General features: G+C 30.9%; 2 protein-coding genes across 2 annotated transcripts; both read right to left on the bottom strand.

Annotated features, from left to right (window-relative positions):
* Positions 1 to 3,412: 3,412 nt before the first annotated feature.
* Positions 3,413 to 6,081, bottom strand: LOC133173627 (C-C chemokine receptor type 1-like). The gene is made up of 2 exons (XM_061308606.1): positions 5,105 to 6,081; positions 3,413 to 3,530 (listed from the first exon to the last, which is right to left on the bottom strand). The coding sequence occupies exons 1-2, from the start codon at positions 6,079 to 6,081 to the stop codon at positions 3,413 to 3,415; spliced, it is 1,095 nt and encodes a 364-aa protein (XP_061164590.1).
* A 3,758-nt stretch (positions 6,082 to 9,839) lies between these two features.
* Positions 9,840 to 11,611, bottom strand: LOC133173668 (uncharacterized). Its single transcript, XM_061308654.1, has 4 exons — positions 11,488 to 11,611; positions 10,940 to 11,111; positions 10,202 to 10,287; positions 9,840 to 10,017 (listed from the first exon to the last, which is right to left on the bottom strand). Exons 1-4 carry the CDS (start codon positions 11,549 to 11,551, stop codon positions 9,893 to 9,895), a joined length of 447 nt encoding a protein of 148 aa, XP_061164638.1. The 5' UTR covers positions 11,552 to 11,611; the 3' UTR covers positions 9,840 to 9,892.
* Between the last annotated feature and the right edge of the window lie 10,494 nt (positions 11,612 to 22,105).

The following is a 22,105-nucleotide window of genomic DNA, read 5'->3' as shown; positions in this document are numbered from 1 at the left end:
GATTTTATTTTTATATTCTTGCAAGGCAATAACTTCTGTGGTTTGACTATTTGGCTGTTGTTTCCTCAGACCTTATAATACTGGTATTTGTTGTTTTAAATTAATTCTTACTACCAACATTTAAAATAGTAAAATTATCTACTTAAAGACTTCATTTTTATCCCGCAACCTCTTTGAATAATTCTTGCTCAAACATTTGGTTGTCATAGGTTGGAAATACATGATACTTTTGAAAATCTGATTTACTATGTACAAGGGCTGTCCATATAGTTCGTTAACAAATGCTATATTTTTCTTAATAATGACCACAATGACAAATGTACGTGATTTTAAAGAGCTTTTAGTTTCTAACCAAATTGTAAACTTTATTCCCCTGTGTTGACTTCATTTTATTATATTTTGTTTTCTCTTTTCTTTACTCCAGAAAAATCTATGAGGCAAACTACGAACATTGTGAAAATTGATAAAAATTCTCACTATGAAATTTTAAACTCCTTGTTGTATGGATCTAGAGTTGCAGGTACGACTGAGTTGGCCCTAGCTTCTTCTGCTCATTCAGAGAGATAATTTAGCGCTGCGTAGGCCTAAAGTTAAAGAAATTTTAAGAAAGCTGTATTAGTTTTTATATTCCTATGAAGCAGAACTCATTCAAAAACTTAAAAAAAAAAAAACGCTTGCTGTGGCCTTCAAAATTTAGATACTCAGATATTAGTATATCGTTTTATCATTTAACAACAGTTCTACCATTCATATGTCGACTCGATATATCCCAGGGAACTCGAACTCGAAATAGAAGACATCACAGAGTCTGACACATCTGTTTCCCATTTGGATGTTTGACAGACTAAAGACGAAAACGACTAAACTGTATGACAAAGGAGATGATTTCAGTTTTTTCCATCGTCAATTTATATATATATATATTTATATAGTAATATTCTACTTTCACCTATGGTATGTAAAACGTTGCAATATTCTATCTTTTCCATTTGTATTCTATAATTTTCCATTTGTATTCTATAATTTTTCATTTGTATTGTATAATTTTCATTCGTATTCTATAATCTTTCATTTGTATTCTATAATCTTTCATTTGTATTGTATTATTTTCATTTGTTTTCAATAAATTTCCATTTATATTGTATAATTTTATAATACAAATGGAAAAATTTACAATACAGAAGGAAAATAATACAATACAAATGGAAAATTATACAATACATATGGAAAATTATACAATACAAATAGAAATTATACAATAAAAATGGAAAATTATACAATACAAATGGAAAATTTACATTACAAATGAAAAAATATAGAATACAAATAAAATTTTTACAATGCAAATGAAAAATTATAGAATACAAATAGAAAATTATACAATACAAGTAGAAAATATCGAATATTGTAACGTTTGACATGCTATATTCACCTGATATGATATTTATGTCTCCTAACTTATTCGATACTCAAGCGCATGTTCTGAATACAAATAATTTTTAACCTGAGGCAGGCTACTGACAAATACATGTAAGTTGATGTTACAGGGATTTCAACAACCTCATTTAAAGTAAGTATTTCGTAAATTCCATGGTAGTTTTAATGACCATATTAGCAAATACATGTGCGTGGGTATGTTTTCTTATGTTGTGTCTTTTATGTATTCTTTTATGTGTGCTTACCAGGTTTTTTTTTTGTTCCATTCTTGTGTTTTCATGTGCTTCTTTCTACGTGAAATTTAAGTATGTTTTCTCTTATATGTATATGTACATTTTATTTGTGCTAAATGTTCTATGTTACTAGTCGGTAAAAGAGCTTTAAAGCTTATGTTTTTTGTTAAATGTATATAGTCCGACTATAAATAAAATTTACTTACTTACTTGCTTACTTACATCATAAGGTCGCATTTTAAATGACATATTTCATACCAATTATTAGGCCTCTGTTTTTATACTACTGCAATAAATTAAAGATCAAGCGTTTTGACTTCATGGACAGTTCTTTTTTCAATTAAAATGGAATTCATATTTACATACCTTGTCACTGGTCATTTGTAAAATCAATTTTGTTAAAAATCATTATGATTCTACACACAAGTACTCCAAAGTTGATATTAAAAGGATGCTTGAGTTTCTGATTGACATTATTTATGTATTTTTTTGGAGATCAGGCATTCTAACAATCTGGTGGAATTTCCATGTGTACTAATTGCGCCCCTTGATTAGCAGACCTGTCTTTGTATTCATTTTAAGCAAAATTTATTTAAAACTTCCTCATGAAAGAAGTCTCTAGCTGTTGCCTTCAATTCGATATTTTGATATATCGTTTTATCAATTAACAATATACATTTTCTTGCCCACATTGATTCGAAATATCCCTTTGAACTCGAAATAAAATACACCACAAAATCTTACATATTTGTTTTATATCATATAGAGAAATACATTAATGACAAACTGTCAACAAAGCTTTATGATAAACGTGATGACTTCAACATCAAACATGACGCCAACTTCCCTTTTTATGAAGTAATATACCATTATTAACTGTAGATGGAGTTTATGCCTACTAGTTGATTCGATACGCAAGAGCACAAGAGCATGCTCTACGTACGAAGAATTTCTGAAACGAGGCAAGCTACAGACAAATAAGCTGATGATACAGGAATACCAACAATTTCATTTAAAGTCATTTTGCGAAATTCTATGGTCGATGCAATGGCCTTGTTAGCAAATACAACCTATCGTTAAGTCGAATTGTTGTCATACAAATTGTTAGGCCATTATTTTCACACTGAAATGTCTAGGTATTTTTCGTTTAGCCGATCATGAAAAGTAGCATATGGCGGATATGACCGGTCGACAAGGAATGCTCACTCCTCCATGGCACTTTATCCTACCTCAGATGGTTTTAGAAGTCTGTGATTGCTCTGCTTTCAATTTGTATTGTTTACATGGACTTTTGAGCTTTATTACTGTTCGTTATCTTCATATTTTATATAAATATTTGCATCTTAAGATTTCACATATTGAAATTGAAATGCAATATATATATTTCTCACTCAAAATCATCATGTGTGTTTCTAGAATAAATCAAGCTGCCCTAGTGGAATACAGTTTACTGTTCCTACCTGTTAGATCAAATATTGATTATTCGTGACTATATAACTTCCGCTTTCCCATATTTACGCCTCCCTGCAACTCAGCAAACAATTCTAAGTTGTCTAGTCGGTATTTGTTTTCTGATAGTTTATATCGAAAGGTTATCACAATCAAAAGCACTTCAGAATCATTTCAGTAAATATAGAAATATGTTTATTCAACAAAAAACTTTGCCATCAAAGATATACAAGTGCCTCTTTAATTTTCTTCACAGAACATTTAATTCTTTTGTATTTGTTTTGTTACAAGAATCATCTGACATTCTCTGAAATACTTCTAATGGATACGTTAGTGGAGGCATTTGAAAACGACTGCGACATCTCCATGGAACTGGACCGTAGCGTGTACTGGCTGCCTTTTTGTCGAAACCTGTCAAATTATTTTCATAATTCCAAATAAACAAAACATGATTGAATTCAAAGGTGAAATTAGTTTTACCAGTTTTTGGTATCTGAAGCGTGCAGATTCTTTTTGATGAGGTTAACTTGTTGCCCGAGCTTAGAATTACTCAATCAATAGTGTCTGACGATGTTATTATTTTCAAAGAGGGTTTATGTCTTCATGATAGAAATACCTCATAGATTAGTCGAATTCGAAAATATTTTTATATTAACTACTTGTTATTAGGGAGTCATTATTTAGTTGCAATTAATATTTCTAATTCTAGTGTTTTCAATTAACAGACTATCTTGCCGAAAATTGATGTGACGGCTTTCAATAATTTCTATGGTCTTATAATGACCTTGTTTGAAAATAAAATCTGTCGTTTGGTCGTATTTTGACTGACATGTTTCATACCAATTGTTAGGTCATTGTTTGGATCTACTAATTTTGTCTATAGATTACTCCGTTTACCTAATCAACACATAGGGCTCACAGTGGGTGTGACCGGTGAACAGGGGATACTTACACCTTCGAGGCACATGTTCCCACTTCTTGTGTTTCCAAGGGGTCTGGGTTTTTTTTGCTCTGTTCATAATTTGCAATTTTTTAAAGGATTTGTGAGATCGATCAATATTTGTTATCTTCAATTTTTTCATTCCATTAAGATTTCAAAGGAAATTGCTTCCTATAAATATAAAATTATATAAAGTTTTCTACCCGAGGCATTTCTTGGCTTACGTGTACTTATCAAAATTATTTCTTTAACATCTGTAATGTTTACAAAAAAATGTAACTATTTTATATGGAAAGAATGTATGCGACATAATTCCTTATTTTCAAATTTGATGAAGTTAAGAAATCTTTCTTCATACATTTAGGTTTTATGTCTCCCAGATGATTCGATACGCAAGAGCATGTTCTACCTACATCAATTTTTAAAAGGAGGCAAGCTATTAACCAACAAGTTGATGAAACAAAGATATCAACAGTCTCGTTTGAAGTCATCATTTCGCAAGTTCTATGGTCGATATAATGACCTTATCAGCAAATATAATGTATCATTAGGTCAAATAATGACTGACTTTTTTATATTAATTGATAGGACATTATTTACACGATGAAATTTCTACGGATTTTTCCGTTTACCCGATCATTACAAGGAGCACATGACGGATGTGACCGGTCGACAGGGGATGCTTACTCCTCCATGGCTCCTAATCCCACTTCTGATGTTTTTGGAGGTCCGTGTTTACTCTGCTCCTGATTTATATAGTTTGAATGGATTTAGGAGCTTGAATACTGTTCGTTATCTGAATATTTTTATTTGGACAGAATTGAAAATATCAATGGTGTTGTATTACAAAAACATTCACTACTCAAAGACAATATTACATGGAATACAGTTATTCCTTTTCTAGTATTTCATAACAAATTTATAAGTAAAATTAAATAAGGAAACTAATAGTATAAATTGAAATCAAAGGAATTTTTCATTTATGGTCATATTTTTAAATACTATCTCGACAAAGAAAAAATAAGAAAGGTAAAAAAAAAATTACCTAGGCTTGGCGATTCTTAAAAGTCGTGTGAGCTGTTTTCTGATCCTTTTATCATAAATTGTGTAAAATATGTAGTTCACGGCATAGTTACTATATTGTAAAGTATATACTATGCTTCCACACAATGTAAAGATTGAAAACAAAGGCTCAGTTGCACTGTCAAGATACACAGTCAGAATAAATAATAAGGAAACGGGTAGTGTAGATACGAGAAAGTAAACGTTAGTGATGACTGACATTTTGGTCAATTTTCGGTCCACCTTTTTCATCCTGCTGTACATCTGTGGTGCAGCTACAGAAGATCGCCGGAATGTACGTGCTGCTTTCAAACTCTTCATGATTATTATGTCCAGAGAAAGCATGATACAAAATGGAATTACACACAAGATAAAGAGGTCAATTTTGATGTACCAGTCATCAAACGTTTCATACCCTGGTGTTACATTGCAACTAGAAACATTGTTTTCTGTGATGACAAAACTATGTGTCCAAAAATAATGTGAGTTTAAAGCTGCAAGAAAGATGAATAGAAGTATCACTATAATGATACATTTCTTCATTGTAACCCATGATTTATACATTATATATCTGCATTTGATAAAACGCTCTAAGGTTGCAAACACAAGTATCCATGAAGAATATTGCATCAGGAAATAGATAAGAAAATGCAAAAGCCTACACGATGCTTCTGATAATGACCTAATGTCGAAGTTCCATGTTTCTAAAATCCAAATTCTTACAAGACCGACACACAAAATTGTCATATCTGTCACAGTTAGGATAAATATAAAGAACATCAGCGGTGATCGCTGGAATTTTATCCGAATAAGCACTAAAATTATAAGAAATCCACCGGTCAACCCGAAAACGAAAATAACAGGTGAAATGATAATCCATATGTAATTCGCAATTTTACAGAAATTATTGCCACAGAGAATGGAGGTGTTAACAGTTACATTAGCACCTATTTCCTCCATTGCCTTGCAAAAATATCGTCCAAGTGTTCAATATAGTCCCTATACATAATGAAGAATACAAACATTCAAATCAAATAATGTATTTCATTCTGCCTCCTTTGATCTGTCAAGTTGTAACATTGAGGAAAATATACTACTAAATATTACAAAGGTTGGGGATTTGTATTGGAAATCGTTTAAAACACGATAACAAGTGACTCTTTGGGTTTTTTCGTCGAATGTTAAATTCACTGGCCAAGGAAGAGTCATTTATTTGTAACACTGCAATTACAATTCATCTGTTACACAGTTATAAATCTGGACATTATAATAGATAAACAACAGCTGCTTTTTTGATTGCTGTTGTAATAAAGTATTATATTAAATTTGTATCCGATAAATCAAAAAGACTCTCAAAGATAATAATTGTTTCCCGCAGAATGCAGTTCTTCCTGGTTAAAACTTAAACTTAACATACAAAAAGCAAACCAGTCATCTAAGCATCAAGAGTTTTCCTTGACCACCTAAGCCCAAGCTGGAACTGCTACTCTGGACTCATGTGATGAATTACACAATTTGAAATGAACTCGATAATCAATATCATATATAGAAGTTTTTGAATAAATTCTGTTTCATACAAATATAGATATAAATTGTGCCGGTAAAGCAGCACAATGAGTGCTCAAAACATATTGCTGGAAGACCTGGTCTAAATGAAATATATGGAGATAACGAACAGTATTCAAGCTCAAAAGTCCATTAAACAATACAAAATAGGAGCAGAGCAAACACGGACCTCTAAACATCAGAGGTGGGATCAGGTGTCATGGAGGAGTGAGCATCCCCTGCCGACCGGTCACACTCGCCGTGACTCGTCAATGAGGAATTCCAGCATACCATATTACAATCAGAGTGATTTTTTGTTTTACAAAGCACAAGATATACAAATTTCGCAGTTTCATTTTTTTTATTGTAGCAGCAGTTGTATATGATATCAAAAAGCTTAATTTTTTATTTATTGTGAAGAATGATTGGATAAAGTGTCGAAAAGTCATACGTTTTGATGTAACTGACTTGTGATTTTCAAATTTTCTAAAAGTTATATCTGGAACTTTTGAGAATCCATGTTTGATTTACATCACTTCTTGAATATGATGTAGTTCAATACGTCTGACGTTTCGCCTTTACAGCAGTCAATAATTTTGCGAAGGGTAAAGATAAAAGCTTGGTAGAGCATTAGCTGGACCCTGAAATGTATCTAAGTAAGGATTTTTATGAATTTTAGGAGTCCTGTATATCAATATATATATATATATATATATATATATATATATATATATATATATATATATATATATATATATATATATATATATATATATATATATATATATATATATATATATATATAGCCCAAATATGTTTTTTAATCAATCATGAGTGTATTAAATATCGATCATGAATGTAATGAGTTTTTATAAAATTTAATGTTCAAACATTTAACTCAAAAACACAAAAAAAATCATTTACTGTGATGCTCTTGGATTTTTTCTCTAGTGAGATCTAAAATGGTAGTTCAGTACATAATATACATAATTTTATTTTTTAGGGGCATACAAAGTGTTTTCAAAGTGGGTAAAAAAAGAGGGGGTTAAAGTTGTAATTTTAAAAGTTTGAAGTATTCCCTATTTCCTTTTTTCCCAATTTTATCAAATTGTCGAAGAATTTTCCCCAATTTTAATAAAAATGGCGTTTCCCAAAATAGTCTGTTAAATCCCTGCCGATATGGTTTGCTTTTCTCGATATTATAAATTTCGTTTTTCACATCAATGGTAACAAGCTTTAAAAATCTTTGATATTTGAATTTTCGAGAAAATATGCTGATTTTAAGCTAAAATGTAAAAAAACAAAAAATGACGATTTGAATATTATTCTATTGTATATAATAGTGTTTTATAGGATATAGTGCATCTAGTTCAATTTTGAGTATGTATATTGAATGTATGTATATGATACATACATTCAATTCATTTTTCTTTGAACATATTTTAAAGTCACAGCGTGCACAAGAGTTTGGTTTTTCTTTTACATATTTTCTTTTCAGGGGAGGGGAAAAAATAAATGTTATTAAAACGCTTGTTAAATATTCATTTCCTAGTATAATTCCATTAATATTTCTTATTTATTGAATTGTTTTCAATTAATTTAATGAGACAGCCTTGTTTGGTAATCGGATGTTCAATAATCAATAGAATTTTAAAGCAACTAAACAATGTGATGCATTGATTAAATAATTTATTCATTATCACATCTAATCTATTGGTATATCTTACATACATTTATATTTGATTTGACTGTAGGATACAAGATTAACCTAATCTAATGGTATATCATACATACATATATATTTAATTTGACTGTAGGATACAAGATAAGTCCAGCAAAAGATAAGAAATCAAAATTTTACAATGAGCGATAACTCTATTACGATGTTGAATTTTTGGGGGGAGACAAAAGAGAAAAGTATATGATTCAATAATATACAGCGTATATGTATTCGACCTTCAGATATGAAAGAATGATTTACTGTAAAAAAAAAAAATGCTGAATATACTTTAAGCGAAAGTACTAAGTTTTTAATATTGAAATATATGATATATAGAAAGTTTATGGACCCCTCATATTTCCAATATTAATAGCAATAATATATTCACTGATTATGCAAAGATTAAATTTTCAAATTGATATTGAATCCTTAATTTCCTTCATAATTAAAACAATTTAATTAAATTGACTTCAACTCGACACACATACTGGAACACGAATGACCGAGACCCAAAAAAGGTTTGTACTGATAACATTCTAAAAATATTACAACGTACTATATAAATGTAGATTACAATTTTAGAAATAATAGAAAAATATACAGTGCTTTCTTAATGAGGAGTATGTTTAATGTTTTGCTAAATAATAAATATTGGCGAAAGTCACATCCATTAATAAAAATTGCATTTTAAACGTATATCAGTAATTTAAGCAATTTGTCTAAACAGTCTATAGATGTGACTTTATCACATTTTCAGACATTTTCGTTTTAAGATTTGTGTAAAATATCTATTATTTCTTCGCGTTGCATGTGCAACAGGACATTGTAATTAATTCAATAAAGAATCTGCTATATTAGATTAAAGTAAAACACTTAGGAGTGGCGCTCTGAATACCAACAAGTGTTTTTTTTTTTAATTAAAACATTATCAAAAAAGTTAAATTGGCTCATAAACCTAAATACCATTCTGTTGTTTCTTTCTAAGCAATTGCCATTTACACTGTGAAATAATTAATTTACTAGGTAGCGTACTTTTAATACAAATAGAACTTCGTCTTGTTTTCTTTTTGTTTTGTTTTTCTTTTACATCAGTAATAATAGTCTATATGGACCATACACTACAGTTACCTGTTAAAAACTCTGATGCTTTTTACATGAAACATTCTTTTAAAATGTGCTCTGTTGCTGTTTTTATACAGTAAACATCAAAAGAAAACACTTGACTATGTCAAGACATATGTCAAGCCCAATCTTCAAACGTGCTATCAAACGTGTCCTTTTTTTCACGGAACTTGTATCGTACATATTATGTATTTTTAAGGTAAAGAAATTACATACATACATACTTACATACATATATATATATATATATATATATATATATATATATATATATATATATATATATATATATATATATATATATATATATATATATATATGTTGCATTTGATAAACATTCAGAAACCTGCATTTGAACGCACTTATAATTTTTTTTTCAACCACTCAACGAACATAATTAATAAAGAGGATCTGTCCGTCGTCATAGTTGTTACAGATGGAATTAATGGTCCCGGAACCTACTAGATACTGGGGTGTAAAGAACGCACTGTCATCGTATAAGTGGGTCACTGTTAAAACAAAGAAATTGATCAGAGTTTAATTGTTAAAAAAGTCAATGGTCAAAACTTTTTTTTTTCTCTGCAAATATTCCATTTAGTTTTATACTGCTTGGAAATAATGTATCAATTATCTGATAGTTATTAGATAATTATCTGATAATATGTTATTTGATAAGATTTAAAGTTGACTTACTGTGAAGCCTAATCATCATTAAGGTGTCTGCAGAATCAAAGGGAGTAAACATCAGACAGGCCATTCCTTTTGCATCACTTGCACTTCTGTATACAACAACAGAAACAATCAACTCAAATAAAAATTACAACCAAAACCGCCCATTTTGTAAGCTTTTCTTAACATAAGAGATATGGAAATTAGATATTTCCAAACAACAACACTTGATCTTGTGAATGAAAATTTTGGTTATTTTTTGCATATATTTGCTTTTATTGCTTTGGCACATTCAAAGAACTTTGATGTACATATTTCTGAAGCAACTGACTTTGGAACACCTTGCATATTTAAGATATATGGAAGAAATCATGAAAGACACGATGAAAAGGTAAACACCTTTATATCATTAAATTCTCTCTGATTGCTCTTAATCCAATGAAAATGAAAAAAATATGGAGGGGAAGGAGGCTCTTACTTGATACTCTTTGACAATCATTGAATTCCAGAGGTCATACTCATTAGATAGTAATTAAAAGCACCGTTCTTTTGTACATGTATATGTGCACCAAAATGTCGGTCTAAAACTCTCATCATATGTTTTGTTAAAGTTATTGACTTTTTCTAGATCATTCACGATGTATCTGGGTGAAAATGGCAGACTGAAAATTATTTGAACTAAATCTTTTGATGTCTTATGCAAACATATATTAATGTGTTCTGTAAATTTTGGCGAAAGTAAAGAATTATGATATACTTTACCTCAGTAGGTATTTTTCCTGCTGATAGTCAAACTGAGCGCAGGTATAATTGTATACCTGACCCATATACGTTATATCCATTCGTGTGTAGCCTATTACCATTCGTCCCAACAATTGTCCATCCTTCTCAATCGTCCACTCACCTTCCAAGTTACGTGAAAATGAGCAGGTTCCTGATAAAAAGAAAAATATTTCATAGAGGCATTTCCATTGTAAAGTACATTGTATATATGATGAGTTACATAGCCCTATTTCGTGGATTGTGTATATGTTATACATCTATCTTTTGTTTAGATGACAAATTGATACTAATGTTTTTAAATAATATTTTACGATTGATAAATTTAAGATATATGTACACGTTCTACTATCTCTCTTCTCTTTCCACCAATGAATCACAATTACCCATAATGCAGCACAAAAATACAAAAAGTAAGTTTCGAATCATTATAATATCATTGTGATATTTTATTTGGTCTATTTGAAATCTTGGTATGAATGAAATAGTAAAAGATTATATAGCAATATGGAGTTAGCCATCTCCCTTACCTTTAACGGTAGTGATAAAAACCAACAAAATTCCACCAAACAAAACTCTGTCAAACAAGTCCATGTTTCGGTAATCACATCCACTTGAAATAAATCTGACCGGTCCAGATTCCGGTTTATATCGTACAAACTGCGTGATAAGTCAATCAATATTTATTAAATTTAAGTAATTACTTTGATATCAGGCTTCTGAGATGAGCATCACGCGTTCACTGGGAGAATACCAAACTAACAGATGATTACCCCGAGGATAATTATATCAAATTATCGGTCATACACTGTGTTCAAATCTCCATACGGAATACCACTTATGTTGTTTACAGCATATTGTTCATTTTCAAATATTTACAACGAACTTTCAAATAACAACAGTATCTGAATGTAAATATACGAACATGTGTTCTTTGAAATCAAGGACAGAACTGTTACATCAGCAACAGCTATACGACATGTGAATTCAAAGTCAATTTGAACATTCATTATCATCTTTTCTCATAAAATTGTAAAATATTGACATCAGGATTGATGAAAAATTGCATATGAAGAGATTGATGAAATGGAAGATTTTTTTTCTTTAAGCTTTAAAGTGTAAAAGAAACAAAGAGTTTGAAAGTTTTACCAAAATATGTTTGAAAGGGATGTCTGAGGTTTCTTTCAGAAATCATGTTTCCTTGAACATGTGAATAAGATTTTAAATTATCATAAAGCATCTTGAGTTTTTAATATCCGGTGAAAGGTTTAATGAATCAATAAGATTATAAATGATTTTTTAAACAGCATTCTACACTAATACGGCTTGATTTATATCTCCCAGACACTTCTGTTTCTGATATTGACTCTTCCTTATAAACATATTAAGTGCACATTTGTATTTATCATAGATACTTGTTTGAAATGACACTTCCTTTGCATTGTCAAATTGAAGATCTTATCTTTCTATAGGTAATTTTTAACTTTACAGAAAGTAACAAAAATTATATATCCAGACATGCAATCAAACAAACTTTATACATAAATTTTCTTTATTTCCATTAATTTATCCTGATTTGACCTTTCTGGATACATGATGTGCAAGGTTGCACATGTACCAGACCATGTGAGAGAAACCCTGATTTGTGGTAACAATAATTTTTATATGACAGGCATGGCCAAGAAATGTCAAAGGTCATGTAATGACGTAAAAATGTTATTATTAGATTTATTTGAGTTTCAAATACTGACCTATTTCAGAAAGAGATGCTAAACATTTCTTTAAAATATCTCCTTATGACGTTGATTAGCATTCCTTGCTTTCATCTAATTGATATAAATTTTAATATCGAGAAAAAATCTCATTTGCATAGAAGGAAAAATTACATTAAAACAATTAAGTAAACAAAAACGCAAATTGCCAAGAATGTTCATAAACAATATCAAGAGTTGACGGAGATGTCCTTTGACGCAGAAAAGCAAATTAATTAATCAGTTAATTTTAAAAGTGCAAATAGAATATTTTCACGAAATACACTATGAGTACCGGTATGCTCTGCAAAATTAACAAGTTACAGAGAAGATGAAAATTAGTTATAATTTTATCAAAGGTTCATGCAATAAGTGGCATATCAAATTAAATTTCACAACAAGAAGAGAGAAAAAATGCTCCGTATACATTCACCGAGGATCTGAATGAAATTCAGAAGCATTGCTAGGATAATTTGGTGTAAGAGTAAGTAATATCAAAACAAAAGAAAGGGTATAATTCTTTTTATTTTCAAAGGACATGTACTCTGTATATTTTTTTTAATCAAAACAAATCATTTTAATTTTGAATGACGCATTAAAAATTAACAATTTAAAGCAAACTATGTTCAAGTTGATATTTAATGCATTTACATACTACGAATCAAGTAAACAACAAATTTTTATAAAAAAAACATTTCATACCATACATATGTCATGTTCATTTAAACTTTATACCACAGAAAATAAGGTCACAAAATTTGCCATTTCCAAGATTTGAGTAATGTATGTCAAGGACATTACTTAACCATATTTTATTAAAACATGGGGCATTTCCAAAATTAATTATCTTTTGAAACGAACTATTAGTATATTTATGTTCGAATAAAAGTTATTTTTGAGATCATTTCTTTAAATCACAATTACACATTTTTTCTTACAAATACTTTCGATGTTGGCCTACCTTTTTTTTTTACACATAAATAAATTTCATTTAAAAGTACAATTTATAAAATTGACAGGCCCGTAAGAGGCAATTTCACTTGGAGAGGAAAGGGGGAGGGGGGGGGGCTACCTAACTGAAATTATTGACAAGCTAAAAAGATATCATCAGCAGAATTTTTCAGTTTTAGACAGGGCACAACCTTAAATAAGCTATGTTTTCTATTATAGCATATCTGTTTTAACTGTAAATTAGGATTGTTTTCTATTGTAAAGTACATGTATTTTCTGGCAAATTATTTGGGATAGGCCCCCATGCCTTCCTTTCCTTAAACTGCCTCTAGTTCCTATGGGCCTGATTAATGATACAAAAAGATTCCGTTCCGAAGTAAACAAAAAAATTGCAAGCTGGAGTAATGAGCCTCGTTCACAATTTACAACAAAATGTACCGGTATGTGTTGTGAAATGTCTTCTTATGTTCACAGACATCAACTTAGAAAGACCTTTTTACCTCTACGCGCTATATTTTGCAAATGTCTTTATTTATTGGATAAGGATGTGTGAAAAGACACTTGATTCTTTTATTAAACCCCCGCTTGAAAAGAGGGGGGTGTATAGTGAGGTGTCCGTCCATCCGCCCGTCCTTCTGTCTGCACATCTCTGTTACGCTTTGAAGAATACATCTCTTATCCGCAACGCCTCTTATACAACTGCACAAAATTTAATGATACTTTCACAGAATCTTTGTAACATAGTGTCATTGTGCACCTCCTATTTTACTTTCTGATCGGGCACATATTACGGGTTTCTAGTAGCAAAACATAGACACTGCCATTTTTCAATAGTATTGAGTGAAATATGGAGATAACGAACAGTATTCGAGCTCAAAGTCCAATAAAACAATACAAATCGGGAGCAGAGCAAACACGGACCTCCAAAAACAGATTTGGGATCAGGTGCCATGGAGGAGTGAGCATCCTCTGCCGAACGGTCACACCCGCCGTGTGCTCCTAGTCATGATCGGTAAAAAACGGAAAAATCCATAGACAATTCAATGTGTAAATAATGTCCTAACAGTTAGTATGAAAAACGTCAGTCAGCATATGACTTAATGATAGATTGTATTTGCGGACAAGGTCATTGGATCGACCACAGAACTTACGAAATGATGACTTTAAACGAGACTGTTGATATTCTTGTTTCATCAACTTGTTTGTCAATAAACTTACCTCGTTTAAGAAATTGTTCATACGTAGAGCATGCTCTTGCGTATCGAATTAACTGAGAGATATACACCCCATATGCAGGTGATTAGAGCATATTGATGCATAAATAAGGGAAGTTGACATTGAAAAGTTTAAGTCATCACGTTTATTATAGAGCTTTGTTGTTAGATTACCATTAACGTCTTTTTCTGGGATATATCGTATCGACAAATGAATAACTATTGTTAATTGATAATACGTCGTCGATATATCTAAATGTTGAAGGCGACAGCAAGAGATTTCTTTTTCTCATGTAAAAGAATAAATTCTGCTTCATATGAATACAAAAATAGGTCTGCTAACAAAGGGGCGTAATTGGTACCCATGGAAATTCCAACAGATTGCTGAAAGACCTTATCTCCAAAAATCACATAGATATTGTCAATCAGAATCTTAAGCATCTTTTTAATATCAGTTTCAGAGTACTTGTATGTACAATCAGAATGTTTTTAACAAAATAATTTTGCGAATGATTAATGACAAGGTAAGCAAATTTACGAGTTCCATTTTTATTGAAAAAGCAGCTGTCAATGATGTCAACAAGCCTGGACTTTAATTTATCGTGGGGAATGGTTGTAGACAGAGTTGAAAAGTCGTAAGTTATTATGTTACTGATACTCATTTCTTGGGTACCCATCTCACAGTTCCCCTAGTTGTTATATGTAGTTTCGAAAATAAAGCCCTCGATCTGAAGAACTGAAAAACGATAGATGATTGCCGAGTATAGTTTTACCAATGCATTATTTAAATACTAAATATCATATTTTGCGCTCTTTCCAGAATATTAGGTACATGTATTATGTATTAATACCGTATAAGTGGAAATTTTAACGAGACGAAAATTCATCGTTTTATCCCAAAAAAATGCATATATTCTTAGCGAGAAGTAAATTTAGTGATTTTATAATGTTAAGAGAGATAGCAATAACAACCGATAGGGAATACATTCAAATCAGCGATCTCAGAACCCTCGCTTATAATGCCAAAATTAAATCCACGCTAAAAATCCTGCTTATACGGTACATAGAAATCGTACAGAAAATATGGATTTTTTTGGAAGTAAATGTCATGTAGAGAGTTTTAATTTATTATAAAATATTATAATATACAATTGTGTCTAAAATTATTTTTCTTAGGTAAAAAATAATGTAATAAATCTACAAATGGAAATAAGATTCTTAATTAGTACTCTGCGTGTGTTTCTTCTAATTCTCTCTGGGTTTTTTTTTTTACCCAAGTTCTGTTAATTAAAAAGCCAGTTTATCTAGTTTATTTTAAGAGCATACATGAAGAAATGCATGTTTACCTGTTGTTAATTATGTTACGGTGGTGACGAGAGTTCCACGTCATGAGAAAGCAGGCCGGATACAAAAGGTCGTGGTTCTTCACTTTTCTCTAGGGCACGACAAGGTTCACGGTGAGTTGAAAATCACATGCATCTCATAAATTGTCAAACACTTTATTCTGCATCTGATTATCTTTCTGTAAAACAAAATTATGTTGCAATATGGAAAATCTAATAATTAAATAATATGTCTTTGAAAATCAAGAAAAATAAATTCCTTTGTAGCAAGATTATTATTTTTTATTTTAATTTTATTCATTTCTTTCACAATTTTAACTATTAGTAATAATTTTTTTAAAAAAAATTAGCTTTTTTTTTTTTTAAAATTTTGCATGTACTTGAAGCCTTTCATATCCATGCAAGTAACGCAATATCAGACTAATTTCCTGTGAAATTAGACTGTTTTTATCAGTTTTGTAATGCAATTAATTTGTCTGTATGCAACACTGATGTTATGTTAAACTTTAGTCGTATATTGCTTAATTGTGGTGAATTCTCATGCTGAACGGGGAAAGCTAATAGAGAGCGTGTTAAAATGCTACTACTACTAAGTCTTTGATTTGTTCTGGATAACTTTACTTCATATACACCTTTTTGATTGAAGGTATCGGTAAGTGCTTTTTTCACAGTTGATTAATATATCATTTGACACATAAAGTTCCTGTCTGTCGATTTTAAATAACCATGTAAGTCATTTTTGTTTTGCTTTGTTTTTGTTTTGCTTTGTTTTCTTTTGTTTGTTTTTTGTTGTTTCGTTTTGTTTTGTTTGTTTGTTGTTTTTTTTTTTGTTTTTTTTTTTTTTGGGGGGGGGGGGGCTTTTTTGGTTTTGTTTTTTTTTTTTAATACGTTTTTCAAAGTCTTTAATAATTATTGAAATATAAAAACGCAGTTCAGTGTATTGGTGCTAAAAAGTAAGCATTTTGCTTGGCGTCTGATGTAATGCAAACTAAAGTCGAAGTCTTTGAGGAGATTCTACTGGTTTGTACTATAATAAAGGAGGAGAATGTGGATTTGAAACCTATTTAGTACATACAATTGCGGAACAGAAAAAATCTGCTGGATTTGAAATGTAAAAGATGAAGATTTTTTAGGTTCACACTCACAGAATTATGTAACTTCAGGTTTTCTTGCTTTATTGAATTAAAATATGGAGATTACGAACAGTAATCAAGCTCAAAAGTCCATTGAAACAATGTAAATCGTGATCAGAGCAAATGCGGACCTCTATAAAACATCAGAGGTGGGATCAGGTACCATGGAGGAGTAAGCATCCCCTGTTGACCGGTCACACACGCCGTGTGCTCATTGTCATGATCGGGCAACGAAACAATCCGTAGATAATTCAGTATGTAAATTATGTCCTCACAATTAGTATAAAAAACTTCAGTCAGCATTCGACTTAATGATATAATATTATATTTGCTGACAAGGTCATTTTATCGACCACAGAACTTGCGAAATGATGACTTTAAACGAGACTGTTGATATCCTTGTTTCATCAACTTGTTTGTCATTAGATTACCGCGTTTTGGAAATTGTTCGTACGTAATGCATGCTCTTGCGTATTGAATTCAATTGGGAGATATAAACCCAATTTGCAGGTGATAAAGGTATTTTGCTTTATTAGTAAGGAAAGTTGACCATAGAAAAATTGAAGTCATTACGTTTATCATGAAGTTTTGTTTTTAGGTTACTATTAATGTCTTTTTTATTAAATTATCTAAATAAGAAACAGATGTGTCAGACTCTGTGGTATCATTTATTTCAAGGTTCACTCTCTTGGAAATATCAAGTCGACATATGAATGAAAGTAACTATTCTTAATTGATAATACCTCGTAGATACTGTATATCTAAATGTCGAGTTGAAGGCCAATGTAAGTGTCTTCTTCTCATGTATAAGTTTGAATTTATTCTGCTTCATATGAATACAAAAAAATAGGTCTGCAAAGAACGGGGCACAATTGGTAACCAGGGGAATTCCAACAGATTGTTGGAAGACCTGATCTCCAAAAACTACATAGACATTGTCAATCAGAAACTCAAGAATCTTTTTAATATCTACTTCAGAGTAGTTATTTCTGCAATCAGAATGTTTTAACAAAATAATTCTGCAAATGACCACTGACAAGTTAACTAAATTTACGTGATCCATTTTTATTGAAAAATATGATGCAAAAAGCCTGGACTTTAATTTATCGTGGGGAAAGGTTGTATAAAGTATTGAAAACTTTTAATGTTATTAATTTTGGCAAAATTTTGTGATTTCAAATTTTCTAAAAGTTCCTTGGAGTTTTTAAGTATCCACATCTTATTTATACCATTTCTTGAATATATTGTTGTACAGTACTCCTAAAGTGTCTCCTTCACTGCTGTTAATGTTCAAGCGAGGAGTAAAAAAGAGGCTTGGTAGAATATCTACTGGAACCAAAGAAAGTTCTAATTATAGTAACCTTGCAACGGTGTTCATTAAAATCGAACACAGATATACAGAATTAAGTATCTTAGTGACGTCTACTTGTGTAACAAAACATTTTTTTTTATTGAAATAGGACCAAAACAGTAGGAGGAGTAGCTTTTTGAAAGAATTTCAAAGAAATTTCTTTCAGTTTAGTAATTATGGTACTTATTCGCAGTTCGTTGAAACCACACACACACACACTTATACACACACACACACACACTTATACACACACACACACACACTTATACACACAGATTAAAGATGAAGATAACGAACAGTAACCAAGCTGAACAGTCCACTGGAACAATACAAATTAGGAGCACAGCAAAAACAGACCTCTAAAATCATCTTAAATGAGATCAGGTGCCATGGAGGAGTATGCATCCCCTGCCGACGGTCACCTTGTCATGACTGGGTAAACGGAAAAACAAAAGACAATTTAATGTGGAAATAATGGTTTAAAATTTGCACGAAAATTGTCAACATTTGACTTTATGAAATATTGTATTTGCTGACTGAACAATATTCTTTATTATTATTTGTAAAACATACCAAATTTAATGTTTTGTAAAATGTATTTCGAAAATGTTTACTAAAAAAATATCGAGAATAATGTCTAAGAATGAATACTAAAAAAAATTTGCAATCTTTGACAATGATTATACATCAAAATTGATGGAAATGCATATTGAACTGCACCAAATTTTAAGATTTTAGAAATCGTTGCATGTATAAATTTGTACAATGCAAAATAGGTCTGTAAAGGGTATGATATTTTCTATCTGTAATTATTCAAGGTCACTTACTACATCAGACTCAAGGACAAGTAGTCCATCTTAAGCCCATTATCAATCTTGCACTATACACTATAATTTATTCGTTCCTGCTTTTAGTTGTTATCTAGTGTATTAAGGTCGACAGATTTCATCCATTTGTTGGTCAACATCCCTAACAAAGGACAGCGGGGCGGCCTATCATGTCTTAGCGCCGTTAACAAATTAGTTCACTCCTCTAAATGTTAACATGAATTATTGTTTATATGATATATAGCATATTTGTTCGTACGAAAATGATTATATACATCTGCTGACACAGAATTCCAAAGAATAAAAAGGAAACTGAAATTCCCAATCTTTTCTTCTAATATTTTACTATAATGGCTGCATAAAAAAAAACTTGTATACGCATTGACAATCGGACTTGACATAACCTTAATTTATTAATAACAAAACAAATTGTGCAAGTAATAAAATATATCTTTCAGCGTGTACAGTAGTCTGTTCAGCACTTAACCCACGGGCATTCACACGCATGTTGAATACGTATTATTGATTGTGAACCAATTTACACTTCTTCCTAAACATTAATCATTTTTTTATCGGAATATAAAACACTTACTATTTCTTTTTGTCCTATCGGATGACAGAGTCATTTGTACCTGCATTTTTTCTTCTAATGATACAATGGCATATAAGTGAGAAATTATGCATAAAAATGGCAGACCCCATTCTTAGTCAAATGAACTGGACCTCCACGAAAGTACGTGGAGGGTACTGTAAAATTAACAATTTTTTATCTTTGTAAATCATGATGTGCATATGCTGGAATATTTCCGTTTCATAAAAGACTGAATTTGTTTACGAGGAAAAGTTCATTGATTTTTGAATATAAAGGTAAGATAATATTTTAAAACGGAGAACTTTCGGAAAAGGTTTTGTTGAAATTTAGCGCGGATAAATTTTGCGCAGAGTGATCAAGATGTCAGATGAAGACGTAAGCTTTATTACTTGTTTCTAGTAATGATAGTACAAAAGAAGCATCATTTCCGAGAAATTAATTTAATTTAACAGTTACAGGCTATTATGGCGTATAAGTTTGTGTTGGGGTGTACACCAACTTCCTCCTTAAAGTTCTAATTATAGTATTTATATTTTTTTAAATTTCAATAACCGAGTATTTTTAAAAAAGACTGATGAATTTATTTCCAGAAGTGTAAATGAAACATTGCTTCACTTATTAGTGTGCTAGTAAATAATCGATCGCTCACCTGTTGGTATTACAACTGTTGTCCGTATTGATTCAATAAATAACACACTTCATTGATATCAAATACCACCGATGACGTTACATTTTCCGGTTTGAAGAAATTTAGTCATGGTCACGTACAATTATTCAGTTTTCTGCCTTTTTTTTGCATACAGTAACATTTATATTAATCAGATGTACCGCGTTCTACCATCTCAGGATTTAAGGGCATTAACTATTCCCAAGATATATATCGCTTACTCTACTTTCTTATGCAAAGATTGAATTTAATTGATTGATATTATTTTCGAATTGAAAATCCTAGTAATCAATCATACAGACAGATTTAAAACATTAAATGTTTCATCAAAGTTGTGTAATGGTACAGTGCAATTCACTGTTCGGGATAGGCAGTGTCGGCCTCAAAATATTGCAAGTTCAACAGCTTGTGAAATATGGATTTTTTTCTCTCTTTTAAAAATACTCTTTTTCTTGTGAAATATTATTTGTTGGACTGTCAGTCGATGTGACCAGTATTTAGTTTTGTATAGAGAAGAATGCTGCTAAAACCTCACATGAAACAAGAAAACATGCGGTGTTCTAACTCATAAGCATGGAAACAGGTGTTCCGTGGTTTTACATTCATAAACACAAACGAAAAAAGTAAGTGTCACCTTTTTTGAGCAGTCTCAGTAATCATGTGTAAAACGTACCTCATAATTTAGGAGATGAAATATAGTTTGGTACCCAAATAATTTCGTAAACGTGTCACTGTGCCAGTTTCCTTAAATCAATATATTTGACTGATTGCTCGCACAAATATTGTAACATTCCGAGTTATTGTATATTCACATTTTCACCTAAAAAATTTCTTTGATCATTTGTTAGTGTCTATTTCTGAATAATTGATTGAATATTAAGGATCATTGTTAGAAAGAATGACCTTTAACTGTGTGTGCATCTATCACTTACCAAAAAGAAATGTTTTGGGAAATGCGGCCAATTGTTTTACAGTCTTATTTATGTCTTAAGTGCATGTCATTGACGTCATAATCATAAGGGGTTATAATTGTAACAAAATGTATGATATCGTTTGTTTATTAGACTGCGTCTTCAGTGTCACCATTTTACTTCTTCAAGGTAATTTTTTGTAACAAAATATACTTTATCATTGGTTAATTAGATCACGACTTGGGTGACCATACTACTTCGGGTAATTTTTTTTATATCCTTTTATGTGCATAAATATATATAATCCGAAGAAGCTGTTTTTTCAGAATGAGACTTGTAAGCGGTTTCATTGTCCAATTACTTCAAACGACGTTGAAATTAGATGCTGTGCACCATGCACGCATTTAG

This window comes from Saccostrea echinata, unplaced genomic scaffold (genome assembly GCF_033153115.1).
Source record: "Saccostrea echinata isolate AGI-Se365-2 ecotype Australia unplaced genomic scaffold, CSIRO_AGI_Sech_v1 ptg000056l, whole genome shotgun sequence".
NCBI lineage: Eukaryota > Metazoa > Mollusca > Bivalvia > Ostreida > Ostreidae > Saccostrea > Saccostrea echinata.
This window is presented reverse-complemented; position numbering and strand designations above follow the sequence as displayed.

What these genes read in the sequence shown, in the direction of transcription:
- LOC133173627 (XM_061308606.1), bottom strand. Translation starts at nt 6,081, where the DNA reads ATGGAGGAAATAGGTGCTAATGTAACTGTTAACACCTCCATTCTCTGT. An exon ending in TTAAGAATCGCCAAGCCTAG is followed by an intron (nt 3,531 to 5,104) that starts GTAATTTTTTTT and finishes ATAATTTGACAG; the next exon opens with GTTTCGACAAAAAGGCAGCC.
- LOC133173668 (XM_061308654.1), bottom strand. Translation starts at nt 11,551, where the DNA reads ATGGACTTGTTTGACAGAGTTTTGTTTGGTGGAATTTTGTTGGTTTTT. An exon ending in TTTTATCACTACCGTTAAAG is followed by an intron (nt 11,112 to 11,487) that starts GTAAGGGAGATG and finishes TCTTTTTATCAG; the next exon opens with GAACCTGCTCATTTTCACGT. An exon ending in AATGATGATTAGGCTTCACA is followed by an intron (nt 10,018 to 10,201) that starts GTAAGTCAACTT and finishes TTGTTTTAACAG; the next exon opens with TGACCCACTTATACGATGAC.